The following is a 17,937-nucleotide window of genomic DNA, read 5'->3' as shown; positions in this document are numbered from 1 at the left end:
GAGGGGACGTATTGTGTAAAGGATGAGTATTTTCGTCGAAGGGTAAAGCAGGTAATACACAATACAGACGTAGAGCCATGAATAGAGTTTGGCAACCAATACAGGACGATCTGCCTGCTATAGCTACTCAGGATAAATATGGCTATTAAAAAAGATATATAAACACATTTTCTAGTGGCCCTGCTAAACCTCATCATCCTATTGCCACCTTTAACAGTGTCCGAGTGGATGGAGTGCACGAGCAAAGCCCTTTCAATTAGCTTTTTTCATCTTTAATTTGATATTTATGTTCGTGGATAAGGGGAAATGCAGAGTAACGAAGGGCATTTATATTTTGAGATCCTCCACACACTTTAACATTGGAGTTTCGTGATTAAATGTGTTTTCAAATCTTGTGAAATAAATCACACCTGTTTTCCCCAAACGGAATGAAATGCATATGGGATTCTTCAAAACCTTTGGGATACTGAATTCCTTATTTTTAAAAGCTATAGGCAAGATCGTTCCACCTTAGAATGAGATACTGTGGAGAGCTGGATACTTGCGGTTCAGCTGCTGAGGAAATGGTAAAAATACAGTGGTAATGGGGTTTCACCCCTCTGCCGCATGGGATTATCTGGAAAGCTGTCCTTGGTCTTTATGGTTTAATGGTAATGACCCTCAGTCTCCCCACCACAACCTGGGCCATCCACACCCTCTCGTATTGCCTCTTACCCTGGCATATCCCATCACTGCATGAAAGCTCCTCCTTTCAGCCTGCCTACTTACCTAACTGGTTTGAATGCCTGACTTTTTGTCTACTTCAAAGAGAAGGGATTCCTTTTCTTGTGGTTATCAGAAACGCTCTTTGTATGTCTTAGACTTCACGTTAAGTATTTGTTTTTATTCCACTTCTCAACCTTAGACCAGCTTGCTGTTTGTTGCCATCTTGCATGGTTCATGCCTTCTGGATGCCTGAGCGAGTGATATCATCGGAAGAGTGTTGAGAATGTTTGTGTGTGAAAGGGGCTCAGCACCCAGGCAGTTGGAGATGGGAGCCTGGGTGGTGGAAGCCTGTGGGCTCCTATGCTGTACCCACTTACCCTGATATGTACCGATCTTGTTCCTGACCTCGTGCAGCCTGCATCTTAATAAAGGGGTATCCGTACAAATGAACGCGAGAAAAGAAACGAATGAAAAAATGGCCGCATTTTGTTGCCATTATTTTTACAATTCTGGGGACATTTTTGGGAAATATAGAGGGGTGGGTTAAGGGAAATAGTTAAGGTTGGGGTATGGTGGGGTAATGGGGGTATCTCCCCATATTTCTACACAAAAAGAAAGATGCAGTCATTTTTACACTCCGTTTTTTCGTGGATATCTTAATAAAGGAACCTCGTGAGAACTTACCTGCTGCCTCCATGAGTCACTCCTTTAGTGGTTGTTGTCCATTTCTTGGCACCCCACGTTGTATCTCTTGCTGTAATAATTTTTCTTTCAAAGACACTTCCCACCTTATGCTGCATTGAAGCCTAAAGTGGTTTTCCTTGGTATAGACTTGCTCATAGAGCAGTGTCATGAAGGTTTGTGTGAAATTGATGGGAGGCAACTACACATCCTAATAGGACACTTGTTGTCTTGTTTTTAGAGTGAATTCCCATAGGAACATTCTCTTGCAGCCAAAATTTGATTTCCACGCTCTCACATGACAATTAGATCAAAGTTTGTGATATGGTTTGTAGGTATTTCCTGCAATAATGATAATCAAAAAGGGGTGCATTCATGTATGGAAGAATGACACAGTTACAAAGTTCCAGTCAGATTTTGCTGGTTTCTTGAATAATAAAGAAGCTTGCAGAATATTTTTTTTAACTCCTCCTTCATGATTGTGTGGAAGTTCTGTATTTCATGAAGTCCGGTGTTTCGATCCAACTGTAAGGTTTTCCTGTGCAAGAGATTTTTGTAGCAAGGTATATTATTTACCCTTATTTTTTAAAGTGGTAACTTTCGTCGTTCACTTTTGTACAAGATTTATTTTAGGTATATGGGTGGGGTAGGGAAGTAGAGGGTGATGGTAGGAGGATGGACAGTGGGGGTATGTGGTAGTAAGGGGGGGGAAATGGTGGGGAACCCCGCATCGTAAAAAGAACCTGGTCGAATTCTGATCGAAAAAAAGAGCATGACCAAAATGACCACTTTAAAAAAAGAAGTTGATAAAAATACGAAGAACCATGCACAATAAAGGTTTGCAAATATCGGTAATTGCTGTTTATGTACAATCTTTATTGGGTCTCCTGTTTCCACATTTTGTGGCAATTACTTCAAAGTTATATATACATTTGTGGTCTAAAGGGGTAAAAGGGGGGAAGGGGGCATTTGGGGGTATCCCCCGTGTAAAAAATGGTAACAAAAAAGTAAAAAGTCAAAGTAATTTTTCCACCGAGTAATTTATTTCGTGGACATGGCATGGAAATCCAAAAAGTAGAACATGAATTCAGGAATTAACTCTGCAGAGACTGACCCTTGCTAAACATTAGAGAAACGTAAACTGGAGTAGAACACTTTTCAACTTCACATTTCTGCTGTATACATTTGTGCAGATTACATAAACTAAAACACCGATTTATAAAGAAAACCAATAATGTACAGATCAGTGGAATTTTTAGCTCAAATTTGTAAAACAAGTAAAAACACACACAACCCCTTTCTTCACAGTATTCATAATAACGTTCCCGATTCATCAGGTAAAACCTTTCTTCCAGAGCTTGGCACTGTAATTTCCTTTTCTTTGTAAGAAGCCTGTCCATCAAAATATGTCAGAGGTTTTTAATAGTTGCTAAAGACCAGCTCCTGTTGGCCACTTTTCTAAGCCTGAATTATTTCTGTGTTCTTGTCGCTTATCCAGGGATCAGAAACGGTGACCTTCCCTTGCGAGCGATGGCTCGCGAAATCAGAAGATGATGGAGAGACAGTGAGAGAACTGGTGCCATCTGATGTATTTACCGAAAAACTCATGAAGGACGGCACTTTAAAACAGATTGAGACTGAAGTCGAGGATCCATTGGAAAGTAAGTAAAAAATGGTCATTATAACACTTGCATAATAAGTGGCACCACAGAGACTGTGTGCAGCGTAAGACCCTAGGCCTCCATGCGAGGATAGGGATAACTGTGTAAGCAGCTGCTACTTTAAATATCAACTTGTTGTGAAAATACCACCAAATTAAAACTTGGTAGAGCATTAGATCATTACCGCCTGGGGTACATAGAGAGTAATACCCATATGTACCCCAAGCAGTACTTTCTATGAAGCCCTATTCCCCATGAGACGCCGACTCGTAGGGAGGTGGCATTTTAAAAACAAGACTTATTTAAAATACCACCGTTTTTACCACTATTACCAGCATTCTCATGCATCAAGATTTTTTCTGTATGGTTAGTGGGTTAGAAGTGGGACTGAAGAGAAGAAATCATGCAAATAAACGGGCACAGAGACATAAACATGCCACATGGGAAATTGGAGCATATAAATTGGCCAACCAAAACGCGAATGTGTAAAACTGTGAATCAGACATAACTACTGGGACTTCCTCTCAGTAGCTACCACACAGCAATATTGGTACCATCCCAAAAGGGGCGGTATCACTGTTGAAGTATACAGACCCTAGTGGCAAGATCAAAGCCGACAATAACCCCTAGAGAGGGCAAATCCAGTGGTCTTTGATGAGGGCAGAAGAATAAAGTGGACTCATCACGTCCAGACTGGACATGTGCGCGCCAGCAAGCGCAGATCATAGCACCAGACAAGGTGCCCTCCAACCCCATGGTACCTGACGCCAATGCTCCAAAGAGGAACCCAACAGCAAACCATGTCTGAGGAAGAAGCCTCGTCCACGTCTGGGACCGGCCCTTCAAGTCAAGCTCGCCCCGCGAGCGGTGGTTCTCAAGTACTCCACCTACCTCATGCTTTTGACATACGAGACACCAGCAACCTAGGCCCCAGATGGGCGAGCTGGCTGCGTAATTTAAACTTCTACATAGGCGCCATCGGACTCACGACGACACCCGACTCAAGAACACATTATCCATGGCAGTGGGACCAGCCGTTAGAGATATTGGCCCTCATTACGGGTCCAGCAGTAATCGTGCTGGTAAAACCGTCAGGTAGCCGCCGGACCCGTAATGATTTACGGCCGCCTTACTTGCCGGACACAGCAGGGCATTACAACCGAGGTGGACCGGTAAGTCCATGATCCCCATTCCCATAGAGTCCAAAAGGACTCCATGGGAGTGGGGACCACGGAAGTACCGGCACCGTTAATAACGGTGCCCGTGCTTCCGTGAAAGTCTACAGGCGGGTGCCGTTCCGCCTGCCAGGTCTGACCCTGGTGGGCAGTACGGCACCCACCCACAGACTGGTAATTTGCCGGTCCGGAAACAACGGTGCCGGTAAGCTTACCGGCACCGTTGTTTCCGGACCGGCAACCTTGTAAAGAGCACCATTGTAGGGGACACCGCATCATACCTAGAACTGCATAGCAAATTATCAGAATACTTCACGCCGCATACATGTTGATTATGAAAAGGCATGTCTTTCACAAAACACGTCAGGAGAAGGGGGGAGTCATTTGACAATTTTGTAATGCAACTGTGCATCAAACTGAAACACTGCGAAATCAATCAATACTGCAATGATGAGGCCCTGCGGTCCCAGGTGACAGCTGGGTGTGACTCCCAGGGGTTTCGGAAAAAGCTCCTACAGAAACAGCTGTCGTTGGAAGAAATTCTCGCCCTGGCACGCATGCAAGCAGAGTAGAATCTCAATTGGACTACCTGTGTAAAGTCACCCTACAGCCAAAGACCACCAACCAAGAAGCTGTCAACAAACTAGACACAACACCGAACCTTTTGCCCAGACGAACCGATGCCACGTGCTATAGGTACAGGTACGAATACCCTCACATTGGAGACTGTCCCGAAATGGGACAAAAATGCGCTGCATGCGGGGTGATGACCACTTCAGGACCATGTGCAAGAATGCACCCATCTATCCTACCAGCCGAAGAAGGTTTAGAGAACAAAGAAAGGCAGCACCAACAAGCCCCCGTGAAGGTGGTCCGGACACAGACTCGAAATGGCACCACGAGACAAGCGTGATCACTGGAAAACATTGTCGAGAAAAATACAGGCCATCCGAAGGCTCCAGATGCAGTGAGTGCAGGCGGTACATCCGTTACATTGAAATGAAGTCGCCATCAAGCAGCGAATCGCCTTCATCGGTTGTGAACCAGCAGAAAAAGGGGTATGTGTGGGCACTGAACAACAGTGCTGCAACCCAGCATAGCCCGGTTCTGACAAAATAAGTAAATGACACGCCACTAGACTTTCTCATTAACTCTGGCACCGGAGTCCAGATATATTACCACATTCGTCTCCCACATGGACCTATTCCAATACAAGAGGCTCAGCTTTGGCATCTCGTCTGCTGCAGAGATCTTCCAAGAGGAAATCCACAAGGACATCAGACATGTCCCAAATTGCCTGAACTACTCGGACGACGTGCTAGTGTATGGCAAGTCAAAGGAGGAACATGATGCAGCCCTACACATAGTATGCTCGGCGCTATTAGCAGCGGAACTTACACTTAACCGAGCGAAGTGTGAATTCAGAAAATGGTCTCTTAGATTTTTCGCCCACATATTCTCTGAAAAAGTTATGAGACCAGATCCCGAAAAGGTAGCAGCCATCAACATCGCCCAGCCACCATAAAACGTTTCAGAGCTACATTCCTTCCTCAGATTAGAAAGCTACTGCTCCAGATACCTACAGGACTATTCAACAGTCAGCAATCCTCTCCACCTGCTCACACGGAAGGACCAACCATTCAACTGGTCTACGGACTGCCAACACACCTTCGAAACCATCCTCTACAACATTGCCAAGGCAGAGTACATGGCTTACTTCAATGCATACAGGAAGAGCAAAGTGGTCGTAGACACCAACCCTGTCGGCCCTGTCGCCATACTAACACAATGCGACCCTGCAGATCCCACCCGCAGACCCATAGTGGCATATGCAAGCTGGAGCCCCACAACTATGAAACAGGCATACTCTCAGGCGGAGAAGGAGAGCCTAGCAGTGGTGTGGGCCTGTGAATATTTCCACCTTTTCCTGTATGGTAAGGCATTCATGTTCATCACCGACCATCAGGCTCTCCTAATGATATTTGGCGACCCCAAGGCGAGGATGCCCCCTCGGATAGCCAGGCGGGGATTACGACTGCAAGATTACAAAATTTGACATTGTACATCACCCAGGGGAAGAAAGCAACCCGGCTGATTACTTATCAAGACACCCCACGGGTCCGCCTCAAGTGAGTCCGTCTATTGCTGATGCCTACATCAATTATGTCATCCATCACATGCAACCATTGCCTGTAGAGTGGGCCACCATAAGGAAAGAATCGGAAAACAACAAAGCTCTCGCCATAGTAACTCACTGCATCTGAACCAACAAGATTGCTCACATCAAACATCGGGCAAGGCAGGAACAGGAGGTGGTGAAAGATGACATACGAGCATTAGAACTGGTGAAAGATAAGTTAACAGAGTTGAACGATTGCATCGTCATGAAAGTCTGCAAAATTGTCATCCCATCGTCATTGTGCGAACGCGGTGTCACGCTGGCACATGAAGGCTACCGGAGGGTAGTCTCTACAAAATGTTTTCTACGTCAGAAGGTGTGGTTCCCCAAGCTGGACGCTCTGGTGGAGAAGGTTGTTGGCAAGTGTGATATGTGCATATTGGTGGCTCCCCTGCCGCACCCAAATCCGTTACAGATGTCCCCACTTCCAGGAGGTGTCTGGGAAGAACTAGCGTTGGATTTCATTGGACCATCGAGAAATGGAATGTACGTAGTGGTGCTCCTTGACGAACACTCTCGGTTCCCGGATGCACAACTCATTGACTCCACAGCAGCGACATGTGTCATCCCAGCACAAGACTGAATGTTATCTAGCTACGGGATACGGAAGGTCATAAAATCAGACAACAGGTCCCTGTTCACGAGGCACGACTTTGAGAACTGTGCACGATACATGGGGTTCCAACACCGAATGATAACACCACAATGGCACCAGGCCAATGGGATTGTCGAACGGTTTACGGTCAACATTAAGAGAACTTTGCTGACAGCCAAAGTTCACAAACCGTTTGAGCAGGCGGTATATCAGCTCCTACAGGAGTATCGCCACACTCCACACAGCACCACCGGCGTCAGCCCCTCTGACCTCTTGTTTCATCGAGAAGGTCACCATGACAACCGCTAGGGGCGGAGATCACCAACAGTCCATAACGAGAAACTCATCCCAATTCAAGAGACTCTCTGCATTCGCACCTATGAGCTGGGAGCGTTCAGGGGACAGTACAGACGGTTCGCTCTCAGATGACCCCTATCAAGTATATGGGGAACAATCTGTAGGAGAGGCACACCGCGGAGGAGAACGATCACCCGCCCAAGATCTCCTTTACCCCAGAAAGCTTCAACGAAGCTGCATAAAAAGATGGGGTGCAGGCACAGGTGATGCTGTACACTAAAAGAGGGCGAGAATGTCGTACCGTGAGCAACTTCACCTCTACCACATCGTTGTGTGGGCGGCCACCAGTTCTAGCTAAGTTACAGATAAGTGATGTTGGGTTAGGGAGGGGGCGGGACTTGGGGGGTCACGTGGGTTCGGCAGTTAGCGTTGTGAGGTGAATAAAGACATTCATTAAAACTCACCTTGTCCGGTTGGTTGGGACCTAGTCAGGGACTGGCTGATAGAGAGTCCCGCGAGACCCCGTGCATGGTCTCCACCGGGGGTCTTACATAGTGGAAGGCAAACCTTTGAATTGTCAGCATTGGGAATTCCTCCTGGCCGATGTATTTCTTTTCTTAAAGTGCTGTGTTTCAGTAAGGAATTTGGGGTTGTCGGTGGCAAGGTGAGGTGGTGGGGGTGTGGATGGGTCACATATGGGGTTGTGGGGGAGCACCCTCTTCAAAAATAATTAAATAAAATCGTTAAAAGCAGCTGGGGGGAAAACATCAACAGTGAAGATAGCCACAGTTGAAACACGTGTAACCCTCCTGGCAGTTTTCCATGACATCGGCCTTCAGCGCATCTCTCCTGTGAAGAAAGGAAGTGACGTGCAGTTCTGCCCTGACTGCTCTGTTGTGTGGTTCGGTCAACACTCATTTTCATGTAGTTTTACTTCTGAGATGACACGTAACTGGCTAAAAAGCAACGATATGGAAAGGTGCACAAGGCAAGTCCTGATAGCGTACATGGCTGAAATCCATCACTTTTTAGTTGTTTGACTTTATAAATGGGCTTCATCTTATTTAATCCAGAATGTAAGGATAAAACAGAGTTAGGACAATGCGTAGATCACACCTCCATAATTGCAACACCTATAACGCAATCCCACTGTCACCTAGAAGATAAAAATAATAATTAGTTTTAAATCAGATGTTTGAAAATGTAAATTTTTGTAGCATTAGGGTTTGGTGTCGCCGTAGTCACAAATCCTTGACAATCCATAATATGAGATGCAGGGAGTTAGGAAAATGTAATGTCGCTTTACCTCCATTAACATCAGTGGACCTCCCCCTGCTTTTTGTGATATCTTGAAACATGTACTTTATTCTGGGAGGTAACGTTTTCCGTAAGCCCATATGGTCACCAGCGCAGTGTCCTATTCCCAGCATTCCTTGTTGTATTACTGTAACTCACATCACCTCCCAGTGAGGTGCTGAAGAGGTACTTTGCATCTCTTTCCCTTTTAACATTTTTGTTACTTTTAAGATGTGTCCAAGACAGGCTGGTTGCAGCCCCTATTTTTTACCATTTTTCTAGTTTTACTCAAGTGCACTTTTTTTCTTTACCAAATAATACCATTTTAAGAACCATATACTCAGTCTGTGCGACAAATTTTCACCCTGTCGTTTGCCCATCTTTCCCCGAGGCTTTCTTCTCCTGCCTTCGAAGTACAGGAAATGCCATATTGGTTAACCCTTTGCCGGGCCCTAGCTTGAAGTTCCCAGGTAGAGTGTCAGTGTCTGATTCTTGGCTGGACTGTCTTGCCCCAATCCACATTCCAGGCAGCGGATGTCTGTTGCTGGGCAGATGTGGGGCAAGAGGCTGTCCAGGATTGGACAGCCCTTCCCAGATTGAATGGCGCAGATCCTTCCCATTGCTGGGCTGGCAGAGGCACCTGCTTGAATTTTGGCTAAAGGAGGAGGCTTGGAGCTGTTCTCAAATCATCCACTGTAGTCAAAACCGTGGTGAAGAAGATCACTGGGCTGAAGACCAGGAGAACTGCTGCTGAGGACAATCAGCATTGCTTCCAGCAAATGCCTGCCTCTCTGCAACGGTCCAGAAAAGACTCTGCGGTGCTTAGACCTTTGGGCTGATGGGACCAACTAATCAGGGGTAATAGATGAAAGGCCTACAACCAGAAGCTTTCAGAGGTGTCCCAGAGTAATTCTGTGGATTGACCAGCTTTGTCCAGGGCCATGAGTGTTACTTGCCACCCCTTGATTGGGGTGTTCTTCAGTGCTGCCCGTCTGTCTTGTCCTTGGTCTCCTGTCATTGTGGGGCCTGCTGTGGCTGCCGTCCAGAAGTGGCTGCATAATATTGCTTGAAGACATCTGGAACAGTCTTACCGCAGCGCAAAAACACAGTATAGCTGGAATCTATTTTGAAGCCAAAACCAGACACTACACCTGCCTCCCTTGGACCCCATGTGACTGGACCAATGACAGAAGTAAATGGGCCCAGCGATTCTGAGAACCGAATGAGCGATCCATTTGAATAACAGAGTTCGCCAGGGGGTGGGAGGGCTTACATATTTGTTTCCAACCTCCCTCCCGTCAGAGATTTCGTGTGTCCACTCCCTAACTCTGCCCTGTCTGGTCCTGATCTGTGAAGTTATGGCCAAGTATTCCCCTGCTCAGGGTAACCAATAGATTGGTGGGATTGGGAGAGTACCCCTAAACATTTTGTACCTACCTACCTTCAATCCTTTTAAAGATAATTTATTTTGAAACTGGCACTCACCTGTTGTTTTGGCACGACTTTTTCATTGCCCTTTAAGGCTTCCACCTCCCAACATTGTCTCCCAGGTACAGTGGCACTAGTGTTATATTGGACTAGACTGTGGGATATGTTTACGAGAGAGGGGCGCCTGCTACCTTTGTTGAAGGAGCTTGGGGTTGGTCACCCTAGGTTACCTGGGGGCAACCAGACGTGGACTCCCTGCTCACTGTGCCTAGAGAGGCTCAGCTTCACCTCACTGATAATGCCCAACAAGGCTGAAACACGTGTATGGGGTTGCTGTTGGTACTCTTGTTCAGAGAGGAATTGCCATAGCATTTTGGTGCTGGACTGCCCATGTGGGCGGGACAAAGGCTGATATGCAAATGGATGTTTCCCATCTGTGAAAGGTACAGTGAGCAAAAAGCGTGTGCTGCAAACTCTCATCTCAGAACAGGTTATTATGCCATGTTCTTTCTGGAGAGGAGCGCCTGCTACCTTTTTTAAAATATTTGCAAGGAACTTGGGGTTGGTCACCCTGAGTTAGCTGGAGGCAACCAGACGTGGACTCCCTGCTCACTGTGCCTAGAGAGGCTCAGCTTCACCTCACTGATAATGCCCAACAAGGCTGAAACACGTGTATGGGGTTGCTGGTGGTACTCTTGTTCAGAGAGGAATTGCCATAGCATTTCGGTGCTGGACTGCCCATGTGGGCAGGACAAAGACTGATATGCAAATGGCTTTTCCCATCTGTGAAAGGTACAGTGAGCAAAAAGCAGATGGCTGCGAACTCTCAATGTCGTTGACAACCACTGAACAGGTTATCATGCCTTGTTCTTCCGAGAGAGGGGCGCCTGCTACCTTTGTTGAATATGTTTATGAATAGAATTATCACATGCTGTGGATCAGCAGCATCACACCTTTATATTCCAATCTAGATGGGAATTGGGAGAGAATGTTATGGGAGGGTCAGTTGGATGTAGGTGGAGATGGTGATGGAGTGAGGAGGAGGTTGTAGCTGAGGGCTTGTTTACCCATTAATTAAGGAACTCATGGTGGCAACAGTAAAGACAGACACAAGTGATCACAGTTCAAGGGTGTTTATTGAACTATTATACATGGTGGAAAAATGCCTATGCTAAACCTACATCTAAGATGGGAGCAAGCCGCGACTATCTGGGACTCCCTTCCCCACGTTTTGTGCACAGGGTACGATGGGATCTTGGAGCACAGCACACACTCAAGCTTTCCCAGCACGAGTTGAAAGATCGACTTGCAGCTGTCAGGACCGACGATGGCCAAGTCCTGTTTCCCTTGAAAGTATCTTGCCTTTGTGGGCCTGACGTACTTAATAACAAAACAAAAGATCCTTTAACAAATTGAAAGTTCGTTTCCACAGTTCACGTTGGGTGACATCTGGGTCCCCCTCTTCTGGGGGCCGACCGCTCAGTTATACTTCTAGGTGATGGTTTTACCCCTCTTCTGGGCGCCAAACCCTCACTTATACTTCTGGTTGATGGTTTCATCCCTGGGTCCCATTCTTCTGGGTGCTGACACCTCAAACAGTTGCTATCGATATCAAGGCCTTTGGGGTTCGCGGGTTCCTGGTCCCGAGGGCCTGATAGATTTACCAAAAAAAACAACAAAGTTCTGCTTTACATATATTTTGGGTGTTACCCTGAATCTCCCTCTGCCGGGCTTGGATCTCAAGATGACAAGGGGTGTTTTCCTTCCCTTATCCTGCAATATCTTTTGCCTCAACGTCTTTCTAAACAGTTCCAGTAGACATCCCTCTGCCGGGTTCATCTTTGTCAACATACTGTATCCTGGGACTTTGGACTTCACCCCCTTCTCGGCAGCATCCCTCTTCTGGCTTCCCTCTTGCCAACTTCACATTTACTTTGTTTTCAAAGATTGCGGTATTCACTTCCCTTTCTCATGTGGCGGGATTCATTTCCCTTGCTTTCTTTAAAGTTCTTTATGTCAAAGGCTTTCGACCGTACAGGGATTTTGCTTGACCTCCTGTTCCCTCTGCAGCTGGTCTCCCCTTAACACCTTTACAGTTCTTTAAACTTGGTTCGACTTTCATTCACCACAGCCCGGCTCTCATCGGCTGTGATGAACTGCCTGGCTTTCCTCGTAACTGGAGTCAAAACCGGTACCACGGTAGCAGGAGTTTCCCCTGCTCTCACTTATCTGCGTCAACATGCTCTTGTACCGTTGACATCTGCTGCAGCACACGTGGGATATTGTCCTTGTCTTACGATCTCCTCTGCGGAGGTTTCGCGGGTCTGCGTCGGAAGGGGCAAAGTCGTGTCTCTGCTTGTCAGCCTTTCGATATTCGCCGCCTTTCTCCTCCTCTTGAACTGCCGGGCCTGGATAGTTGTCTCGTCATGCAGTCTGCCTTGCTTGGCGGTGCTCTCTTGCTCCACCATACTAGAGGAAAGGACACTTGAGCGAGGACATCGGTGTAGCAACAAAGAATGCGCTCCCTGTGTACACGGAGATGCACTACATTGTGGCACGGTTAGGAGACTGCTGGGGACTTCTGCAGTGCCCTGGACTTTGAGACTTGGGACTGCAACCTCTTGAAGGTTTGTTAGTAACAAGATTTGGAAGTGCAGGTATGTTGTTATCAATACATTGTGCTTGTGTATGTGGAAGGGAATGAACACCAGGAGAATTAAAGACAGGCGCATAGAGATTGCACAGATATAGGTCTTCTAATAGTTCTATTATGAGTAGGTAGCCTGCCACCCCCGATTCTTCTTAACCCTGGAACACCCGTAGTTAAGTAGGAAATATAGAAAGAGAATTTTCAGGACTTTGTCCTGGCAATCCATGGACCGTCTTATAGCATTGACTGGTGTCATGTTCTCGCTATGCATTGTCTGGGATTTGAAGGGAGGAGAATACGGAAAGTCTCCCTGAACCTACTCAGGACAGAACAGGGCCACTTGGGGAGGAAAGTGGTGGTGGAGAGTTCTGAAATGCCTATGAGATTATTTTATGGAAACAAGATATTCATTTTGAAAAACAAAATGAGGCATCATTTGTGGAAGATATTACCTTTTAGGACATTGCACGATGAACACTTGCAAGATCAATTCATGTTGAACATATGAGACAAAAAAACAAGAGAAGAGATTTGGACCAAAGCAGACCCCATTCTCGGGGAAGTTCTGGATCTTGCTAAGAAGATGGAGCACATGATGGCGTGGGTGAGGGAAATAAATAAAAATGATCAACAATTGGAAAGCAGGTTCTGTGCTGCCATCAATGGACAAACAGAGCAAAGTAAGACTGGTGAACAAACATCTACCCTTACACAAGGCTGTGTGAAAAACCAGAAGGTGTCTCACCCGCTAGTCCCTGAGGATATGTCATCCCGGTGTCCAGGATAGGGCAATCGCTTTTGAATCAAGTTCCTGGGGGTGGACCAGTGTGGGAGGATCACTTGGATGAGGAGTCTTAGGGAGTGGGAGTGGGACACCGGATGGTGAGATGCAGTATCCTCCTCCCTGTAACACCTTTACCCCATCCTACCGGATAGGATATTTAGAATCTCCACCCCCTCCCCCTTTCCCTGAATGAGCACTTTCTCAGAGACAGCCCATTCTGGGAGAAAACAGATTCACACCCGAGCCATATACCTGACATGTCCCATTACTATGGTCAGGCAATTACTGACAATTACTCACACCTGATTTCCATTAAACCTCCCCACACAGATAAAAGGCGAAGCACGAGAGCACACTTGGAGCGAGGATACGCACATAAAGGAACAGCAGTTTCGAGTCAGCAGCTGAACGAGGGGAGAAAGACAGCAAACCAAGAAGGGTTCATAAGAAGGAAAGTACCCTGGACCTTTCTGGCAAGACGCTGTTACTTTCAAGAAACCTTCGTGGCAGAGAGCGTAAGGCCAGGAAACCAGACAGAAGAATCCTGCATTGTGTGTCAGATACTGAACGCCCTCCTGCGTAACTGACCAAGGTGGGGAGAAGCAGTAGCAGTCGCTGTGGTATCATCCTTGGCTGCAAGAACAAAAAAGCACCAGAGAGATCAACACAGCCAGTGAGTTGGGGAGAGTGATACAAGATCACTCTGTGTTGAAGTCAAGGTTTCAAGCGGCAACATTGTATAACGAGCGCTGGAATGAACATAGTGAAACACCTGTGATGAAAGATGCGAGTAAAGCTAAATTGCTGGTCAATGTTTGAACTTGAGAAGGAAAGATACGATACTGTTGACAGAGTTGTCCGGCACCGTGGATGTGCCCAGTGAAAAGTCTCTGTAAGGTATCCCACCAAGAGTAACGAAAGTAGAAGATTGATGAGAATAATTGTATGAAGTGAAGTGGTCCTGCAATGGTTTAAGCAAAACCCATCGCACATTCGAAAGTCTTTGATCTCCATATCAAGAAGATCTGAGCCCGAAGGAGGAGGATCCATGGTCCGAGCCCGATCGAGGGAGAGCAAATTGTGAACATTGTGGAAACTTGTGAATGTGAAAACCTGAGAAAGGGAAAGGAACGTTTGTGTTTTGATTGCTACATCAAGCCCTCTGCAATAAGGGACTGTCATTGGGAGGGAGACTTTGGCGGACGGCTCGGATGCCTGTGTTTTGAACTATTACCTCATGGCCAAGACGTCAGAGTGTGTGCGTAGCTCAAGTGTGCCACCTTGCCCTGTGCTGAAAAGGTGGGGAAGGGGAGCCAACTGCTCTATCATCCAGACATATTATTTCTTGAACACTTTTCTGTTTGCATACATTATTGTCACACACCATTTGTATTTGGAAATAAGGATTTGCAATAGGTGTATTAGTATAGGCCAGAGGTCTTCAAACTGTGGGCACGCCCCCCAGGGGAGTGCGGCCTGCGGCCTCACCCCGGGGGGGGGGGACGGCACGAGAGCCCAGCATGAAATTTAAAGAAATGTTTTAAAACATTTTTAAAAATCTTTTTTTTTTTTTTTTTTTAGTTTGAAGGAAATTGGCTGGGGTGGCTCACATTGTCGGACTGGACCATAAAACTGTCTCAGGCGCCAATGAAAAAGTGGCCCGCAGTTGCAAATGGATATTCATTCCTTTAGTCACAGACTGTTTGAATAGTACCCAAGGGTTTTTTTTGTTAAAATGTAAGCAAATTGAGATATTTAAAGAATATTTATTCAGCAACAATGGTCAAAACTACTAGCTTCAGAGTGAAGTAACTCATCAAACTGGCCCACATTGGCCAAAAAAGTGGCCCATTTTGACTGGCCTACACTAGAATTTTGCATTTTTAGTACAGGCATTGCCCTATAGGCCAGTTCGAGCCTGGCAGCTCATCCATAATGGGTGAGGGGGCGTCCACCCACGTGCAGGCCCCTGCAGAAGGTACGTTTATGTTCAATTATTCTTCATTTAAATATGTGTATGGATGTGTGCATGCTTGTGTTATGAATGAGTGCTCATATGAATAATAGAGTGAATGCTGTGTGAATGTGTGTGTGTGTGTGTGTGTGTGTTTGTTTGTTTTGGTCCGTTGAGCTGATTTTGGCAAGTGGGAGGTGAGGGGGGGGGGAGGAGGGTTGTACAACAAAGGCATTTTAAACATGCCCTTGTTACACAATCCCCCTACCCACCTGCCAAAATCAGCTCTCCTTCTGAGACGCTGTGGAGCCCAGGGGACAGGGATGGTATTTTTTTACTGGATATCTTTCATAGATGGCTAGTCAAAAATACCATGCTTTCCCTCTTGGCCACCCAGCACCAATTGCAAACTGTTTGGCTTTTTACCCATTATAATATTTTTAAAAAATATACTGTAAAATGCAACATTTGAACCCATTATTTAAAAAAAATTTACAGGGGGTTAACCCCCCCTTGTTGTTTGATTGTTTGATTCTGGCTCCCTCGCGCTGCTCGGTAGTTATGGCATTGATGTGGGGAATATTTATGCCCCTCCACTTAAAAAATTCACCTGCTCTCACTGGCCCTCGGACTGTGTTGGGAATGGGGTGGGCGGAGCTCAGGGACTGTGGTGGGGGCAGGGTGGGGAGAGCCCAGGGTCTGATGGGGTGGGGAGAGCCCAGGTACTGGGTAGGAGTGGGATGAGAGAGCCCAGCGACTGTGATGGGAGCAGATGGGGGAGCCCAGGGACTATACTATAGTAGGGTGCGGTGACGGCACGAAATTGTTCATAGCCATTTGTACATACTGTTGTTTTGGCTTTATGGGGGGGGTGGTCTGGGCTGCCCAAACTTTGTTCAGGGGTGCCCAGGCCAAAAAAGTTTGAAGACCACTTGTATAGGTTTTTTTATTTTGACAGAGATACCACTAGGGCTTTGTTATTTTCACTTTGATGGTCGTAGCTTGCTCCCATCTTTAGATGTAGGTTTAAATAGGCGTTTAACCAACCCATTTGAAGTGTGATCGCTTGTGTCTGTCATCACTGTTGATACCATTCCTTCCATACAGCTGGAACTAACAAGAAGGGCACTGATGACACACATCAGAAGTGAACAAGGGAAAGGTTTTGGGGGTGAAAAGATGTTTCAGATGTGAAAGTACCTTCACTTTACAGGCAATGGAGCATGTCCAGGACTCAAGGCACTGTGCCACAAATGTGGAAAGAAGGGACATTTCGATTCTGTTATAAAAACATATCAAAGGGTGTTCTTAAAGAAATAGGCATAGATTGTGAGATTGATAGGAGGATTTGGAGGGAGAAGTTGTGGGAGCAGTGTGTTGACTTTTTAGTCAGGTGGGTGGAAGGACAAGGAGGGGTGAGAAACCACATGCCATTGTGTTGGTGAATGTGGTGGGTGTGTCAATGCACTTGTAGATACCGGCTCAGACTACACTATTTTGGATAGCCAAGTGTGGGAAGACAAGGTCATGGGTATGAAGCTCAAAACACCTTTGGTGAAAGCCAATGCTTATGGAGAAGCACACAGAGATGTTGGGTGCATTTATAGCAACATTGGAATGCAAAGAGCAATCGACCATAGTGGATGCTTAAGTCTCGAGGCAGGGAGGACGTTTGTTAGGTTGGTATGAGCAAAGCGAGATAGGAATTGTAGTAGATCCCAGTCTCTCGGGTCATATTGCTGCAGGGGCAAAGTTGATAAAGGTGCTCCAGAGGACAGATATGAAGAAGCATTCAAAGAGTCTTAAGGTTGTTTGAAAGGGTATCATCATCTCGTTCAATTTGAAAGCAGGTGCTAAACCAGTGGTGGTAAGGGTTAGAGCTGTGCCAATTTCTTTTGAGGGAGGAGGTTGCTGCTGAAAGAAGAAAATTGGAAGATGAAGGCGTGATTGAACATCAGAATGGGTTTCGCCCGTTATAAGCTAAATGAGCCAGTATGGTTGTGCATAGATTTGAGAGAACTGAAGCGTGAGGTAGTTGTGGATAGGTTTCCGCTCCCCAACATCAGGGATATGGTGATCATGGTGGCAGGTGCCAGGGTGTTCAGTACACTAAACTTGTTTTCTGCCTATCATCAGGTGAGGTTACACCCCGACTAAAGGAACCTCACCAAGTTTGTGCCCGGTTTAAGAGGATGCCCTTTGGACTGCCTTCAGAGGCTGCATTGTTTCAGAGAGAGGCGCCATTTCTTAAAATGAATGAACGGGTTGTCTATTTTCAAGATGACATTCTACACACGGGAAAGAATATTGGGGAGCAGGACCAGTGGCAGCCAGAGTGTTAGCAATGTTATCGGAGGCGTGTTCGACCCTTCGAAGGGAGAAATGCAAGTTTAGGAAAGAGTCTATGGAGTACCTGGGACACAAGCTTAGTGAAAAAGGACTTGAGCCAAGGAGTGAACTGGTGAGAGCCATAACTGATGTTGGGCCTCTCACAAACAAACAGGAGGTCATGTCCTGTGGTCTCACACATTA

At 46.4% G+C, this 17,937-nt stretch overlaps 1 protein-coding gene across 2 annotated transcripts in view; it reads left to right on the top strand.

Moving 5' to 3' along the window:
• The window catches only part of LOXHD1 (lipoxygenase homology PLAT domains 1), a 1,234,736-nt gene that overhangs the window by 953,154 nt on the left and 263,645 nt on the right, over window positions 1-17,937 (top strand). For both annotated transcript variants that reach the window (XM_069626921.1, XM_069626920.1), the window contains one exon: window positions 2,885-3,047. In XM_069626921.1, the coding sequence (XP_069483022.1) occupies window positions 2,885-3,047 (163 nt within the window). The remainder of the gene's footprint in view (window positions 1-2,884; window positions 3,048-17,937) is intronic.

This window comes from Ambystoma mexicanum, chromosome 6p (assembly GCF_040938575.1).
Source record: "Ambystoma mexicanum isolate Mex_15411 chromosome 6p, UKY_AmexF1_1, whole genome shotgun sequence".
Lineage (NCBI taxonomy): Eukaryota > Metazoa > Chordata > Amphibia > Caudata > Ambystomatidae > Ambystoma > Ambystoma mexicanum.
This window is presented reverse-complemented; position numbering and strand designations above follow the sequence as displayed.